Consider the following 18,002-nt stretch of genomic DNA (forward strand, 5'->3'; position numbering starts at 1 on the left):
ACATGATTAGCGGACACACAGATTACAACAAGACTATGTCTTGTGAGGCTCTGTATCTCCAATTTCTGGAGGAGTACAAGTGCCTCACAGCAGGTGCTCAATTATTAGTCAGTGCTTACCCTTGTTCAAGTATTCTTAAAACAATTCTCTATCCGAAAAACTATGCCATTAAAAAGTTACCACATAGAGCTGTTTCCACATGGTTCCCCAGTCTCTTAATGTCGATGTCATTTCTGTTATAACAGAGTCTTCAGTGGGAATAACCATTTCAAATTGTCTGTGAAATTAAAAAAGAAAAACGAAGTATGCAGGTCGTTATCATTGACAATAATTTTATTTTAAATCCTCTAAAAGATAAAACTAGAAAAGGAAACTGCCTAATTATTTTGGGTTCTGCACACAGTAATCAGGATCTTATCATAGACCTGTGTGAGGGATGTCATGTGGGTTATGGCACTGCAATACCAAAATGACCACCCACTTCATCAACGTCAACTTTGAAGAGTGTGGTAAGAAGCAACATTAACAGAAGAGTTCTGCTCCGGCCACAATTTGACCGCTGAACAACTCATTTAACCTCCCCAAACCCAAAAGCCTTCATGTAACATGAGGTCACCAAGCTCGCATCAACTATGAGATGGCTTTTGCTTTCTAAGCATTATGACCATAGGACTCAAAGACAATGACAGACTTGTTCAATGATCAGGATATTATGTTTCGAAACATGCAAAGTGACTTAGTATTATAAATATCTACACACTGAGGTACAGATTAAACACTCCCTTGCTCTTCTTTTTAATGTTTATTAATTTCTCAGAGAGTGTGTGAGTAGGGAGGGGCAGAGAGACAGAGGGAGACAGAGCGAGACAGAGGATCTGAGGCAGGCTCTGTGCTGACAGCAGAGAGCCCAATGCGGGGCTCGAACTCACAAACTGTAAGATCATGACCTGAGCCGACGTCTGATGCTCAACCGAGTGAGCCACCCAGACGCCCCTGAACACTCACTTGACCTTATTAACACTTCATTTTTATTATCTGTAAGTGGGACCATGAAAAAAAAATTAGTATATTAATGTTATGCATCATAGAGCTTAAGAGCTTCTGAAATCATAAATATTCGAACATCCATTGCACAATGTTCTTCTCTCTGATTAGGGTAATATATTCTTCCTGTTTTTTCTCCACAAGTCACAACCATACTGAAAAACATTCATACCAACATCTACTAGGATATATACAGTGGTTCTGACGTTGAGAAGATACATGAAGATAGGGACAAAAAAAAAAAATCTAGAAGGTTTCATTTACCCTCTGTGTCTATCTTTGACATATAACAACCTTTTTCTTTTTTCAAATTGTTTCAAGTGAAAATGCCTAAGTGGCTATTATTACAACTTTTCAAAAGAGTGTTACCTGCTATGTGATGGATTAGTTTCTTAACATTGAGTATGTATTTTTTCAAGGACAATAATATGTAGAAGGTGACAACATCTTAAGACAGTGAACCAGGTTGTCTAGATGATCAAGGGAAAATTACTTCTTAGCATGAGGCTAATAACTGGTCTGTAGCTCCTTTGTGATGTTATATCCAAAGGGTGTATAATTGTCTTTTGTAAAGTCTTCTTGACAGCAAGTAAGAAAACTAAAATCTTTACCAAGAGAGCCTTGTTTCCTCATTTCATAGTGCTGTTAAAATACTTGCTCTGTTAATATTCCCCTTCTTTCTAGACCTTAAGGAAACACAGCTGAAAATGGAAAACTGGGATTTAAACCTAGAAATAAAAGTAAACAGTAGTTTATGAACTGCGACATATCCAGAACCTTTTCTCAAGTCAACATGTGGCATTTGCAAATGGTAGCTCATGTATTTTGCTTCTGAAGCAGCTGTTGCAATTTAAATGATGAATATTTGGAGATACAGATTATAAAATGATCAGATGTAAGGTCAAGAAGGGAACGATGAATTTCCAGGACAACCCGACAACCCAGTTAACGTTTAAAAAGTGGCATGACCTCAAGCAGCAATTAAACAATACAGAAGTGGCCTCGCTGTTCACCAACTATAATTTAATTTAAGGACCCCCATCAGCCCTACATAGCTCTGAAACCCAGGACTGAATGTAAAGGCAATTCAGTCTGTGAGAAGTTGATTTGGGATTTGTTCCACCAAAATGTAAATTTTTAAGAAGCTCCACAAAATCTCTGTTTTCAACGAGGCAGCTGTTTCCTCTTAATTACACCAAAAGCAAAAATCAATGTTCCAGTAGTCATAAGTAGTTGCCCCTGAAATTACATTTTGCTTAGTTACTCTGAGATATACTTTGCAGCAATTTCATTCCAGTGGGCCATCAGGCTGCTAATCTTTCTTTTTCTTTTTTTTTCTTTCCTTAAAGTTTATTATTTATTTTGAAAGTGAGGGGAAGTGGAGGGCAGAGAGAGGAGAGAAAGAATCCCAAGCAGGTTGTCAGCGCACAGCCCGATGCAGGGCTCAAATTCATGAACCAGATCATGCCCTGAGCCAAAGTCAAGAGTCAGATGCTTAACCAACTGAGCCACCCAGGCAGGCACCCCAAGCTGCTAATCTTGCAGTAAGAGAGGCAACATCAAAATCCTAAACAAGTTCTTTGGGAAAGCAATCATCTAGCAATATGTGTTCTCAAATGTTTTTCAGACTAAAGTTTTTCTTCCAGTTAATAGTCCTAGAATCTAGGGTCTCAATCAATTCCAATAACAAATTCTTCTTCTTCTTTTGAAAATCATTGTGGGCTCTACCTTCAGTGTTCTCTGCTATTTTAATGCTCATTATGCCCTGTATCACACAGAGAACCCACAACCAAGTCTTAAACTTACACAACTAAATTTTGAGACAACTTTATACATGCTTAAACTTCCTCAGGCTCAGGGAAGGGGGTCAGATACACACCAGTTACTGCCTAGGACAAAAATTTATAAATAAAAGAAGGAATTTATTTTGATAATGTCCCACCCAATCTGCTTTGAGAGGTAGGACTTCCAACGGGTCCAGTGAGGACTGCTATCATCTTTGCTAACATCCTCTCTTTCCCTTGGTCAGAGTGTAAGGTGTGGGCTGAGTGGCTCTTTGCTCTGGAGAGTTGAAGGCATAGGGCTGGGCTTGGGACAAAGGCAACAAGGAAAACTGATTGCATGGGTTTGCCCAGGTGGACACTTTAAGGGTCAGGGTAGAGACCTTGGGGGTTCCACCTTGTCCAGCCCAGATCACTAGGGCAGAAATGTCAGAACAAAGAGTAAGCTTATGGTTTAAATATCTTCTAGAGGTTCCTCTGGTTTCCTTGAGGGGAGCTGGACAGCATCAAAGTGAGCCTGGTGGGAGGGTTCCAAAAGGACTGATAACTCTGCTTGACTCATTTCTGGTGGGTTACAGCTGCACAACATTCCCAAAGGACACACATTTATTCAAACAGTAGTAGTAGGGGCCCCTGGGTGGCTCAGTCAATTGAGCATCCGACTTCACCTCAGGTCATGATTTTGCGGTACATGAATTCAAACCCCGCATTGGGCTTGCTGCTGTCAGCACAGAGCCCACTTCAGACCCTCTGTCCTCCTCCTTCTACCCCTCCCCTACTTGCGTGGGCTCTCCCTCAAGAATAAAATAAACATTAAAAGACCAAAAAAAAGGTAACTTTCTAAAAAAAAAAAAAACAGTAGTAGTGGTAAATATTAATATTAGAATTACGTTTTTAATCTATTTTAAATAATTACTACTGCTACTAGTAATGATAGTAATATTGCTTAAAGTAGCAGACATATAGGGGTGTCTGGGTGGTCCAGTTGGTTGAGCCGCGACTCTTGATTTCAGCTCAGGTCATGATCCCAGTGTTGTGGGATAGAGCTCTGTTTCAGGCTCTGCAATGACAGCGCAGAACCCGCCTGGGAGTTTCTCTCTCCCTCTGTCTCTCTGCCTCTCTCTCTCTCTCTCAAAATAAGTAAATAAACTTTAAAAAAAGTAACAGACATATACATACAAGACATATAGTATAAGGATCTTCTAGACTCTAAGTTTTATCCATATAGGAAACTCTGAATGTCTTTATACCATAGATTCTCAGCCACCTGCAGAGATTATTTCACTAGATCAATACTCTACCTTTACAGACAGTAGATATAAGAATCATCCATTTAAATAGCATCCTTGGAACTTTCTTGGTAAAACTCAAATTTGAAGATCTCATTTACTATACTTTAAAATGTGCTTTAGTAATTCAAATAAATTGCTATTTTTTTTTCTATTTGAAGAAAAATGTAATTTTGCAGTCGAATCTGTCTTCTTTCTTTTGTCATAAAATGACAATCATTCAGTGATCCAGGGCATATTTCTTATGGCACTGGCAGCAAATGTTTGGATCCAAATCCACAGTCCACTTACAATGAATCACCCGCTCATGATAAGCAGTTAAATAAGCAAGTTCTACCGTTTTATACCATGGTATTTTATTTGAATGACCCTGCTATCCTGACAGCTACTTCAAGAACTTTTGCAAACAGACTGGAAAGACTTTTAAAATATATGAGAAATCTTAGGTGATCAATGAGCTCAATCAAACAAAGTACAGAAATTCCATTCCCTAAAATAGAAGAGTGGCTTTGTGAAGAGGTGACACGAAAACATGGTATTATCCCCATTTAGGGAAAAACAGTCAGTCTTGGGTGCTTATAATCAATGGTAAATCTAGGAAATTCCCAGGGTTTGAGACATGACTCAGCACTCCATGGGTTGACTGACATGCTTTCCTATATAGCAGAAAACCAAAAAGAACCCACTCCTTGTGCTTACAATTAGGCTGATTCCATGATCTGTGGACAATGAGAGACCTCTGGTGCCCTCAGACTCTCTTCAGGTCTAGCACACATAGACGGAGTGCAGTAAATTGTCTCCACCAACCGCCCTCACCAGACAACACAGACAATGGCATGATCTCCTATAGTTCATTTTTCAAGACAATTACTAAGCCTTTCAAATTCTAAAATAAGCAATGGTTCTGTGAAAATCCTCCATTAATAAAACTCCTTTCTTACCCTTTGTTCTTCACACAGGCATTTTTCAAATGAACGTAGCTGGAAGGAAAGATACCCTGGAAGAGAAAACATGAAGGTTATGGTGCTAGTGGCTGGATAAGGGGGGGGGGGGGGTTGGGGGGGTTGGAAAGGGTGTTCACAAGTCATAGGCATACACTACAGTCATACAGCCAGAGCAATATCAGAAATAGGAAAAAACAACATCTCTATCACACTGGACCCATCCTTTTATTTTCCACCACTGACTAGTTTACAAATTCAGGGATTCTCTGAAGCAAATATAGTAAAAAAAAAAAAAAAAAAAAAAAAAAAAAAAAAAAAAAAAAAAAATTAAATCTCACTCAAAAATCTATTCTTTACAAAACAGAGTTATTTAAAAATTTTCAGGAATTCTGCATAGAATAGAAAGCATGTTAGACTGAATTAAATTTTTTTTTAATATTGCATGATTTTCAAAGAGGGTTCTTTGTTTTGGTAGTTGTTCTCTTACTTCTCTCTCAAACACTCGTGGCTATTTTTAAATACAGACACACAAAAAAATCACCGTGAATCGAGAGACAATACATATATTATGTGTTATGGAAGATCTCTGATGAAAACATAGCAGGAGTTAATCAGCAGGCTGCATTCTGATGGAACAAAAATTAAACAAAAGACACACTCTAGCTTAAAGCTTTTTATTGTAGAGAAAAGACAGGACAAGGCAATTGTTCCTTTGTTCTAAATGGGATGTTGAAAGAAGCAACATAAAAAAAAAAATAGCATCAATTTTATTGTCCATTAAATGACAATATCCTCTGAATGATTTTTGATGTGTAATCAAATGACAAATTCAATTAAATATTTAGGAAAGCAAATGCCATTTGAATATGTTATCACCATTGTGGATCCAAGGATAACATAAAATTTAATAAGCAAATTCTGTACATACAACAGTAATAAACAGATATACATGTTAAAAATATATTTTTTTCCTTCAAAATTTAAATTAACTCAAAATGGTAGGATTAACAAACAGAGTAATTATAATTAATAAGAAAAAGTCAGAACTTGAGGTTAGAAGAGTGGCAGAAATAAGTCCTATTTTTCTCAAAATTATTCTAAATAAATAATTAAGTACTAAAACTATATTTGCATGTGCCTTGCAGATGTCCAAAAATAACTTTAAATAAGGACTAAAATATTAAAAATATGAAATTTCTATACTCTTTTGCCCCTCAGGCTTTCCTTTAGAATGACCAAAAATAAATAAAAATACAGTTATTACATACAGCTGGATGATCCAGAGAAAGGTATAGTTAAGCAGAAAGGCAGGCAGAAGAATTTCGATTACTTACATTATATTTTGAGAATAAGAAATTATACAATTTCTTATCTAAAATCCTAATAAAGCCAGAATTAAACCAACAAGTGAACATGACATGTAAGAGAGTATTACAGAATGTACAAAGCATGGCTAAAGGATTGAGAAGTTAAAGCAGAGTCACAGATAATAGTAAGGATTAGTTCCAAAGTCATAAAGTATACACATGAGAGGTAAAACAAAAATCATACTACTTCCTATTATAATTCCTGAGGATGTATATAAACATATAAAGGACAAGGAGTCTTAGCTTCTGTCTGGAATGGTAAGAAGGGGAAGCTCTTTATAATATGGTTTCCCCATGTTTCACCTGCCCAAACCCAAAAGGGACAAGGTTGCTGAAATAAACGTGTTTCTCCACACTACTATTTTACAAATGATACCACAGAAAACTTAAAGATTAAATACCTCTAATTGATACTTCTTTTGGAATATCCATTTACCCTGAATTTTAATTTCCCCATGAATTTTAATTTTGCCCTCTGCTAAACTAACACTTCAAAAAGATTTTGTTTATATATAATGAGCTTATTAAGGTCTTCTCAGTACAAATTGCAAGAGCTATGTTGGATTACCACTTGAGTAGCATGTCTTAATGATAATCCAAGTTCAAAGGAATTTTCAAAATTATGAAAATCTGAATTGCCATTTGGCATTTCAACTAAGAGTTCCAACTGTAATTACAACTGTAAAATGAAATAAAATAAAATAACTTTAAAAAAATTCTGTAATTATGGTTAGGAGTAATATTTTTTACCTTGACATTTGGGTTTTTTAAAGCAAATCCTCTGTACCAGCCTGTGGAGAAATAATCATGGTCATTATTTTGATTAAACCACTGTAATGTTTTAAAGAAAAGTGATTACAAATCAATCTGTCCTTTACTGATAGAATTTTACCCTATATGTAAATATTCTATGTATGAAAAGATGGGGGTTGGAAATAAGCTGGACTATAGCTCAAGAGACTACTAGTTTAAGTATTCTATTAATACAAGTATTTTAAAAATTCTAATGGAAATTTATATGAAAAATAGAAACATGCATAATAGAAGTACAGGGTCTGGAATCAAAAGATTGGGCTTAAATTCTGGCTTTGCTACTTATTATTTTATTTAGGGCAGGTTAATTTACCTGAGTATAGTTTCTCTACTTTTATAAAAGGCTATACACTATGTCTCAGGGAAATTTAAGAATCTGCAAAAGATTTAATATGTTTCCAATTTGTCTTTGGCTGACTACAAGGTCCAGACCCTATCACCAAACAACAGGGCTCAGCCAACAGTCATAGAGTGAATTTTCACATCCTTCAGCCCATCATCTAGGGTTAGGATCAGTCTGATAGCATAAGAAGTGGGAAATCAGTTATCATCCATTAATAACAGTGATGGGCACTCTTATCAGCAAAATGTTCTAGTAATGATCTGACCCTAATTTTTATTCTATAGAATGCCTATGACTTAACCTCCAAGCAATTCTGTATCAATTGTATAGCACTATCCCTAAAGAGTAACACATCTTTTTACTGCTTAAAACAAGCACAGAGCATATGTATGAATATATATGGTAAATAGATAGCCCCCTATAAATGTATTATTTTCAACTTAGAATTTCTTCAAGCACAGAACCATTTTGTTTCTTGGTAAGAAATTATTTTACCATGTAACAAATATTCTGTTGAATTGGACCTTTTAACAAACTGAATTTTTAAAAGGAAATATTTGAACTTGTATTTAAATATTTTTGTTCCTCATAAGTTTTCTGAAACGGATATATTGTAAAATGTCATACTTAACAGCTTTAAAATCAGTCTGAAGCAAGCAGAATGAATTGAGCAGAAACTGTATATCTCAGGATTTATTATATCCCTGAAAGACATATCCAAGAAATATATCCAGTGTTAAATAATTATTCTAACAGAAACCAAAACTTTTTGAGAACTGCAAAAATCTCATACAGAGGTCTCTGTCCAATTACATCACAGAGAAAGGTTTTTAGGTTACAAAGGAGCTATTAGCTATGAAGCCCATTTTTATGCACCATTCCAAAACAGATTTTATATTTACCTGTACACAAAGTAAACATAGACAAAATGCATCTGGCAATAACAAGAAAGACCTTACTATATATTTTCTTTAAATTTTTTAAGATTTATTGATTTTTGAGAGAGACAGAGTGTGAGCGAGCAGGGCAGGGGCAGAGAGAGAGGGAGACACAGAATCTGAAGCAGGCTCCAGCTCTGAGCTGTCAGCACACAGCCTGACATAGGGCTCAAACACGCAAGCTGTGAGATCATGACCTGAGCCGAAGTCGGACGCTCAACCGACTGAGCCAGCTAGACAACCTGTATTCTTAAAGATTTCATTTATAGTGGGCAGAATAAATGTTCATGTATTAACACCATTTAATGCCAGGTTATAAGTGAACTTAATAGTTCTGTTTTGGGGAATACAGTTTCATGGATGTTATCATATTATAAATTCCTACTGAAGATAGCATTTCAGAAGAAAATGAGTATTTTGGGATATACTAGAAGGGCTTTAAAATGTGGCCATTTTATTAACAAGAAAAAAAGAGTAGTCATTTCAACTGGGATCTTTTTAAATACTAGCGTTCAAGTCCATTTACAGGAATGGAAACATCTGACGACATACTAAGTATCTTGATTTAATGAGTTACATGCTGCATAAATCAATAATAATCATAAAATTCTTATAGTATATTCCACAAACATTTCAAATGCATTGAGTAACTTTAGTTCAAATTTAGGGGTGGAGAGAGGACTGCAGGACCAGAGCAGAGTTGGCCTTGGCTCAAGCCTTCCCCAAGGCCTCTGATTACCTAACCTTGCAGAAGCCATTTCTGCTCTGGATGTATGTTTCTTCCTGTCCTGGGCACCTACAAGACACTTGAGATTCTGACAAAGACCTTCTAGTTTGGCACTGAATCATGAACTCCCACAAATACAGTAGCCTCAACTGCTTTCTATGTTGGCATCTAGTGAATATAAAGACATAATATCAGGAACAATAAAATCAGCTTAAAAATAGCAAATCATGCTTTCCCATAAGCCAGACATTGCAAGAAACAAACTTTGTCAAAAATGGTTCACTGTGACCACTGGAAAATTTCCAGAAATCAAGAGGAGGACAGAATTTGTAAACATTACGAACTGTCCAGTGGTGAGGAGGTTGGGTATATAGCTTCAAACCACAGGGGGGTAACTAGCCCACTTACCATCACACTTCTCCAGGATCTGAACTGTATCTCCAATTTCCAATGACAGGCCATATGGTACCGTTCCTCGAAAGCTGGCAATAACTGCAAGAAATGTTATAGAATATATGAAGATAATCATATTGGTTACAGCCAGTTATACTGCTTACTACTAAATGTTACCGACTAGGAAAAATGAATGTGAAGAGGAAGTACACTTGGAGAGCTAAAACCTGCTGTCATGCTTAAATGTTACATATTTTTGAAGAGAGTCAGTCTTACATACTTTACCAACTTCCAGGTCAAATAAGTGTTACAAATACGAATTTCAAAGATAGGGAATTTACTAAAACAATACAAAATACCAACACTAGCACTCAATAACCTGTGTGACAAAGATATTTCCTGAAGAGCCCTGGAAAGACCTGTGCCATTGTTACTGCTATATTCACTCTTCATCCAGACACCTCGCCCGTAATAGTTACTCAAAAAATACGTTTTCAATAACAAATGACGAATGCCTATCTTTCTTGCTGTGAAGCTTGGTTTACATTTCTATGATGTTGCTTAAAAGAGATTTCTTTTCCCTAGACTATAAACTCCTCAAGAGAAGCGATTGCATCTATTTGTTTACTATACTAGCATGTCCCCAGAGCTTAACCAAGTATGTGGCATGAAAGCAGTCTCTTGAGTAGTAATGGATAGTAACAATTTATTTAACTCTGACTGGACTCCTCTCCTAGCATTAAACACAGAGCCATGATGACAATCCCCATATGGCTTAACTCTCCTGGAATCGGGCGTGTGTGTCCAGGGGTAAGTAGGGTGTCACCATTTAGCCTTACCTAGTGATTAGAGACTGATTTCTGAAACATTTCACAGGGCTGGACAGGACTAGGATGTTAAAACCAGAGAGAAAGTATGTATGGGTTAGTCACCTCTGGGTACCTTGAGGATCTACAGACAGGTTGAAGCACAGTGATTCCCCCCAGGAGAGCAATGCCTGAGTCAAAAAGGAGATAAGGATGGAGAAATAGAAAAAAATGCACCCCAACACACGAAAAAGAAGAGACATGTTCTGTTAAATACTATGAGCATCATATTGAACTTGCAATTCACGTTTTAAAAAATGATAGTAAATGCTTTGACTGCATGGTTTTTAAAAGACCACAATTTTGGAAATCCATTTTATAATTCTGTCTTAGACAGTGAGATTTAGATACAACCCCAATCCCCAAAATAAATTATTGCCACTGTTGTGAACGTACTTTAAAAGCTTGAAGAAACACATGAATCTGTCAAAAATCAGAACATGCCATAAGTAATGGGCTTTTAGAGAGGTCTAAAACTCTTCCGTAATCTCCAAACAAAATTAACAGTAGAGATCAAAACACACGACAGAAAACATAACCCATGGTACATGAGATGGATGAAAATAATGGTATAGTAACCAAGTTAGAACATTTTAGACAAGCACTAATTCATGATGTCATTTTTTTTCTTTTTTTTAAGGTTTATTTATTTTTGAGAGAGAGAGTGTGCACACCCGAGTTGGGGAGGGGCCGAGAGAGAGGAAAAGACAGAATCCCAAGCAGGCTCCGTGCTGACAACAGTGTTTAATCTCATGAACCGTGAGATCGCGACCTGAGCCAAAACCAAGAGTCTGACACTTAACTGAGCCACCCAGGTGCCCCCATGATGTCATTTTCCAACTATAACCATAAATACCACATGACCTCATCCTGAGGTACTAGAAGATGTTTGCTCAAAAAATAATCAAGGGTCTGTATATCTTGACAGATTATCTCAAGTAACTTTCAGAGAGCTCTTACAAGAGATCAACAACTGAAGACACAGTAGACTGATAACACTTTAAAAGACTTCAGAAGAAGCTTGCATCCAGAATTGCCTTTCTTCATTCATGAAGTTACCTCGACTGCTCACAACCCTGGTGGTTCCACACTGCTCCGCTTAGAGATCTAAGCACACAGAATCCCCAGCACAGCTCTGTATATAGCTCCTACTACTCACAAATGCCCTTGTAACTCCCAAGGCTGCATGTTCTCTCCTAGCCCTCAGCACCTTCTTGAACACAGCAGTACCATCCATGGACTTCATTTCTTCCCCTCCCTTCACACTTCACCCCACTCAATCCAGCCCTCACTGTGCTCTGAAACTGCTCTACTGAAGTCACCAGTCCCCTAACTGTGACTTTGCATATCGCCTTCAGGAGTCTATCCTCTCTTGAACTGGGTCTCTCACACTCCCCAGCCTTCTTCTATAGAACTTCCTTCCTTTCTTAGCTCTCTTAAATGTTGGTGTCATCCAGCATTCTATGCCCAAGATGCTGAGGCATAAAAGCTGGGGTGTAGGCAAATGGCATCAAGTTTGGTATTGTGAGACATGAGTTTGAACCCAGATCTTAAACACTTATTAGCTTTTTCATTTTAGTAAAGGCACCTCTCAAAATCTGCATTCATTACCTGTTCAGGCAAATGGGGGTAACAATAAAGGAATTGTAAAAGGTAGTGGAGGATTAAATAAAGCACCTATCAGAAATAATTTACTACACACTAGGTACATTCTAGTCATTTAATGAATACTTCAATTATTTAAACTGTACTTTTTCCTGGGGCGCCTGGGTGGCTCAGTCGGTTAAGCATCCGACTTCGGCTCAGGTCACGATCTCGCGGTCCGTGAGTTCGAGCCCCGCGTCGGGCTCTGGGTTGATGGCTCAGAGCCTGGAGCCTGCTTCCGATTCTGTGTCTCCCTCTCTCTCTGCCCCTCCCCCGTTCATGCTCTGTCTCTCTCTGTCTCAAAAATAAATAAAAAACGTTTAAAAAAAAAAAATTTAAACTGTACTTTTTCCTTCCTATCCATATACATTCTTCCTTTTTGGAGAGAGAGCCAAGCCTTCTAGAATCACCTGTTGACAAATGGTTTGCCAAGTCTCTCTCCAGTTCTGATTTGTGCCCACAGAATCTGACACAAACTTGGAAACTGTAGATCTCTGTTCCCATATCTAAGCACCTAAAACCGAGCATACTTCCAACTGAACCCGTTATCCTGCCATCCTCTAACCAAATCCAGCTATTTTCTCTCTCCCAATCACCCATTCTGAAATGTTAGTCTAAAATAGTAGTCTATTGACAGTCCTGCTTCATCCTGCTATTACAAGGTGGATTTCTCTGTATCCCTCAACAGGGCCACTGTAAAGCCTTCTGGGATGCCTCCCTGGATGTCCTTCCTCAATACAATGTCCACAATGCCACCAGTTACCTTTGATTCAGTCACCTTTGGGTTCAAGGTTTTGCAGGGTTTCTCGTCTGTATGTGTGTGTGTGTGTGTGTCTGTGTGTGTGTGTGTGTGTGTGTGTCCGTTTCTGCATGTGGCATCAGGAAAATTTTTATATTTCAACTATTCGATTTGATTTCCTTGGATTTCCTTGGCTCCAAATATGGTGTTGTGTTCATCTCTCCCCATTTGCTATTACATAAAAAATTAATTTGGATTAACAAATATGCATATAAACCTAAGTTAGAGTCAAGGATTTTAAAATTTTTACCTAAGATGAAAATGTTAAGTGTAGAGCATAGCCATCTTGAAAGCCATACCATAAATAGCTGCCTTTTATCATTCATAATGTTATTCCTTCATATAATGATAATCAGTTTAATACCTATTAACAATTCATTTGAAATTAAATGGCTGGGAGAAACAACCTCATAGAGACTCATAAGTATTTTCTGTGAAGAAGGTAGAAAGAAAGCAAAATCATTCTGTGAAGTAGAGACCCATACCTCAGTTTCAATGATACTGTTTGTCCATGCAAACAACAAATTCATTACTTAAAACTTTTAAACAGCACAGAGAAACTCAATCACAGAGTCCTACAACTTTTCAAAGCAAAAACAGAAAAAAAAATAATTAAAAAACTACTTGAAGTCAATGAAGTAGGTCTACCTCACAGACAATAACAAGTTCTTCATCGTCATTGTCAAAACAGTATTTACAATGATTCTACTTGCCACAATTCAATTCAAGTCTGGCAAAGGCTGCCCTTGCCCTTTATGGGCTGACAATCTAAGATGAATGGAATGTAACGTAAAAGAATAATAATAATAATAATAATGAAAATGCTTTGTCCCTTCTGACATAAAGGAAAGAAACTCATCTCTCCAAGTCAGAGTTTTGGCTTCGTCTTTCTAGTAATAGTATCTCTGACTCATGAACAGATTGTGGTCTGAAAGGTCACCTGTGATCTGACTATTTACAACACAGAACATGGTATTGTTGGTCTCAAGTTCTGAGATTAGCCCAAGAATCCTGTTTGATACAAAAATGAAACTCCTTGTTTTTTTGCCACAAAAACATGTGCTATGATTGCACCAGAAACCAAAAAAACAAACAAACAAAAAACCATATTGATGTGAGTAGTTGTATGATTTTGACACACAGCAGTAGCAGTTAGAAGGCAATGATGAAGCAGGCACGGACTGTGCAGGCATGCTAAACAAACTCTTGCGCAGAGCACATTTAGAACTGGTTCTTGCCTATGTCTGCATGCATTTCACATTGTACATTCAGCTCTAGCTTGCCATGGATATATCTATAGTTAGGTTGATTAGTTTTGAGTGTCATTGGTGGACTTCTGAAGAACCTGGATAAGAGCTGGAGCAAAGAGAAAAGGGAAAGGGGATTAATGAGAAATTCTTTCCAGGGACTCTATTTCATAAAATGGTGAACTACAGAGGAAAACAAGGGGCTACCTTCTGTGCACATGTACAATATCCGCCTGTAGGGAGAGACCAAATGTGGTGGGGAAAAAAAGAATACTACTCGAAGCCAAGACTCTTCTTTCTTAATAGCTGTCTGGAATAGGGCTTGAGGGCAGATGGTCATCACTTGGAGATTTCTATAGGTACCTGGCTATCAGTATGACAGCAGGGCTGTGGAAGCAGGTGGCTCAGAAAGAATGAAGAAAAAATTTAAATGAATGTGGGATGGGGAGATAAACTGGGAGCTCCTGAATGCTGCTTTGATGCTGGAAATGAACTAAGAAAATGAAAGAAATGCTGTGCTCCTTCTCATCCTCAGACTTGCCATGACCTTGGGATCTGGCTCCGTTCTGGAAGTGGGTCACGCCCCCAGTACACCTTGCAGCCACACCTGAGAGCACAAGCACAGGCACACTTACAAGCAGGAATCCATTCATATGCCACAGTTACTACGGTCAGGACTTGAGCACGTCCCATGACTCCCTTCTGGACTGAGTGAAAAATCACAAGCGTATTGAATAAAACATATTCATTTCTGACACTTCACAAGTATCACCTGAAAATGTATTGCTGTCCTTGACTGTGAAGAGGATAGGGAACTTCATTCTGCTTGAACCACTGCCATTTGGATTCAAGGTAAACATAAAGTGTGGTAGTGGCTGCTGCAATACCAAGATCCCTCTCCAGAAATGCATGACTTATCCGTCCAGCTGCTAAGAGCATTAGGGCAGGCAGCCCTTGGCTGCCAGCCCCCTTCCGGAACTGTCTCAGCTGTAAAGGGCTGCTTTGCCCAAGGTCACGCCCTCCTCCCAGGGTGGCTTGCATCTAGTGACTGCCCGGGTGGGAGTTAGAAGGCCAGATCCTCATGCTGTAACTCGGTACAACTAGCTCAAGCGACGAAGGCTGTCCAGGCTTGCATCACAGGTCAACTTCTTCTTCTGCCTTGTCCTGCTTCCTTCTACTCCCGTCCATGGGTGTGAATCCTGAGAGCACTCCCTGAGTAACATCATGCAAACTCATCTCCAGCTCAGAGTCTGCTTTCCAGAAAGCCCAACCTGCTACCAGTTTCAAAGCTTTACCCATTCAGAATTTATGTCTTCCAAAATTTATTTTCAAGGGATAAGGAAAGTAACCTTATTAAAATTACTACTTTGTGTTAAGGGTTTTGCTAAATCCTTTATGTATTATTTTTAATCTTCTATGATGTAGGTACTTCCACTTCCCATTTTAGAGATAGAGAAAAAGAAGAGGAAAAGAGACAAACAAGGCAACAAATCAATGATATTAGGAGGGAATTATTCCACATGAAGATTTATTTGAAGACATTGTCACTGCAGCAGTAAACGAACCGTTTTTATTCTCCAGAGTCACAAACGTATTCTTCACCTTGGTTTTAATGTTACAAATGCAAAGGCATTTGCCTAAGTGGCTACAAGAACAATTAAAGGTCAAACAATAAAACTCTGAACTAATTATTACATCCGCCTATCAGTACTTTTAAAAACAACTTAAGATGATAGAAAAGGTTATGGTTTTGGCCAAGTGCCAGCCAAGAGGAGGGAAGAGACAGAGTTTAAACAATTATCTCAAAGGCATCCCAGCACTTAGGAAAAGGAGACAAAGTTAGAGACTGGAGGCCTGGGGCTTAGTTCCATGCTTATGAACCACGTGGTCCTCGGTCCTTCCATTTGCCATCCTGGGATGACATCACCTGTCTGGCCTTGCTCACAGAGATGTCACAAGGATCAAACAAATTTATGAGAATAAGATTTGTAAGACTATAAAATGTAAGGAACATAGGGTATTATATTTTCATCATCACTGCTACCCAGTAATTTGGAGGCTGAACCTGAATCTGTCATAGGCAAAAATAAGGTTTCCATTTTCAGTAGTAAGTCAAAAATTCTTTCTGTTATTATAGCTTCTTGGAAATCATTATTAACAAGTCAAACTTAGAAAGATTCAGCCTCAGCCATTTGAGAAAGAGAAAAAAGTTGATAAAACAGGATTTCTTTGGCAAATGAGACTGGTAAGGAAAATAACAGAGTCAAGAGGGATTTTCCTAAAATGCAGGGCTAGGATTGGAAGGAGATTCAGCTTTAAACATTCACTCTGCGTCACAATATTTGTCTGAGGAATAACAGAGAGCATCAGGAGGGAAAAATTACAATTCGCCCGTCAGGTCACAAAGTGGAATTAAGTAACAGAAAGTACGCATTGCTTTCCCCATGATCCAAGTGAAGAATTTTCACTAAGAAGCAAAATACCATTTTCCAAACAAACATTAAATCTACCACCAAGCATCTGGTGTATATAGATAGATTATATAGGGTGTGTATATATATATACATATATATATATATATATATATATATATATATATATATATATGTATATATATAGCCTCTTTCCAGTGTGAAGCAGTTAATATGGAAATTATGTTATTTAGGAGAATTTCTGAAACACAGGATTAAATTTCCTGATTTTTTTTTGTTGTAATCTTGTGCTAGGAGGGAAGAAAGAAAAAAAAAATACACTGTTCTATCCTTCTGTGCCTTTCCCTCCCCCTCTGGTTTCTCTCCCCAAGTACTAAATACTCAGTCACAACACAGCCCAGGAGAAGCGAAGGGCATTCCTGGGCCCCAGCATCTCTGCCTTCTGCACCATGGCAGAATGACTCCCAGGCTGTCCCACAGTGGGGAGAGCCCAGCTTGTCCTCGCAGCCTCTTCCAATGTTCTGTCCAAACTAATATCCAACCCTGTCTCATCTATGAACATTCACATCACACAGTGAAGCCTGCATATTTCTAATTTTTCCTCCAGACTTTTTTTTTTTTTCTTCTCCAATTTGAAGTTGGGCTTTCATTCCCAATGTTGTGCAAATTGCACAACTCCCATCTGAAGAGAACCAAACTCTACATTCCTATTTAGTACCTTCTCTTTCTACTCTGCTAACGAAGCCCACCCCCAATTTTGAACAAACACTAGTTCTGACTGGTTTTGGCCACTGAAAACCAGCTACAGACAATTTCTTTAGAAAATGGGAAGCCAGTAAACAGGTCAATGGAGAAATAAAACAAAGTCCAAAGGTTCCCCCCCCACCCCCCCGCAAATCGAGCTCCTACACATTTTTCCAACCAACCTTGTCCTTTATAAACCACATTCACCAGTCACACTGAAGCTCTTATCTACGACTGAGCAAATGCTTTTCCTTCTACTTGGGATTCTGGCTTCCTGTTGCCTTTCCCTATCAGGCATTCTTCAAAAACACTCAAGGATCCTCCTCAAGGAAGGCTTACTCTAGGCACTCCTCCCACTTACATCCTAGTTAAACTCATTACCTCTAGTTTTGCAGCTCCTTTATGTTCCCAACACCTAGCACAATGTCTGACACCCAGTGGGTACTCAAAAAGTATTCCTTGAATATACACTGGAATGAAATCACCAAGGTGTGCAATGTACTCATTTATTCAGCCAACAGCCACCTTCTATGTGCCAGCTACACGGTAGGCACTAGAAATACAATGCTGAAGATAACACTTGGCACCTGCCTCATGGAGTTCCTAAATCATGAGAAAGAATTTTCCTCTA

General features: G+C 38.2%; 1 protein-coding gene across 4 annotated transcripts in view; it reads right to left on the reverse strand.

Annotated features, from left to right (window-relative positions):
- Nucleotides 1-18,002, reverse strand: part of DOCK4 (dedicator of cytokinesis 4) — a 430,872-nt gene that overhangs the window by 237,143 nt on the left and 175,727 nt on the right. For all 4 annotated transcript variants that reach the window (XM_053897288.1, XM_053897289.1, XM_053897290.1 and 1 more), the window contains exons 2-5: nucleotides 9,655-9,738; nucleotides 7,176-7,216; nucleotides 5,056-5,111; nucleotides 181-277 (exon numbers count right to left, since the gene is read on the reverse strand). In XM_053897288.1, the coding sequence (XP_053753263.1) occupies nucleotides 181-277; nucleotides 5,056-5,111; nucleotides 7,176-7,216; nucleotides 9,655-9,738 (278 nt within the window). The remainder of the gene's footprint in view (nucleotides 1-180; nucleotides 278-5,055; nucleotides 5,112-7,175; nucleotides 7,217-9,654; nucleotides 9,739-18,002) is intronic.

This window comes from Panthera pardus, unplaced genomic scaffold (genome assembly GCF_024362965.1).
Source record: "Panthera pardus isolate Hobbes unplaced genomic scaffold, ASM2436296v1 HiC_scaffold_8, whole genome shotgun sequence".
In the NCBI taxonomy this organism is placed as follows: domain Eukaryota; kingdom Metazoa; phylum Chordata; class Mammalia; order Carnivora; family Felidae; genus Panthera; species Panthera pardus.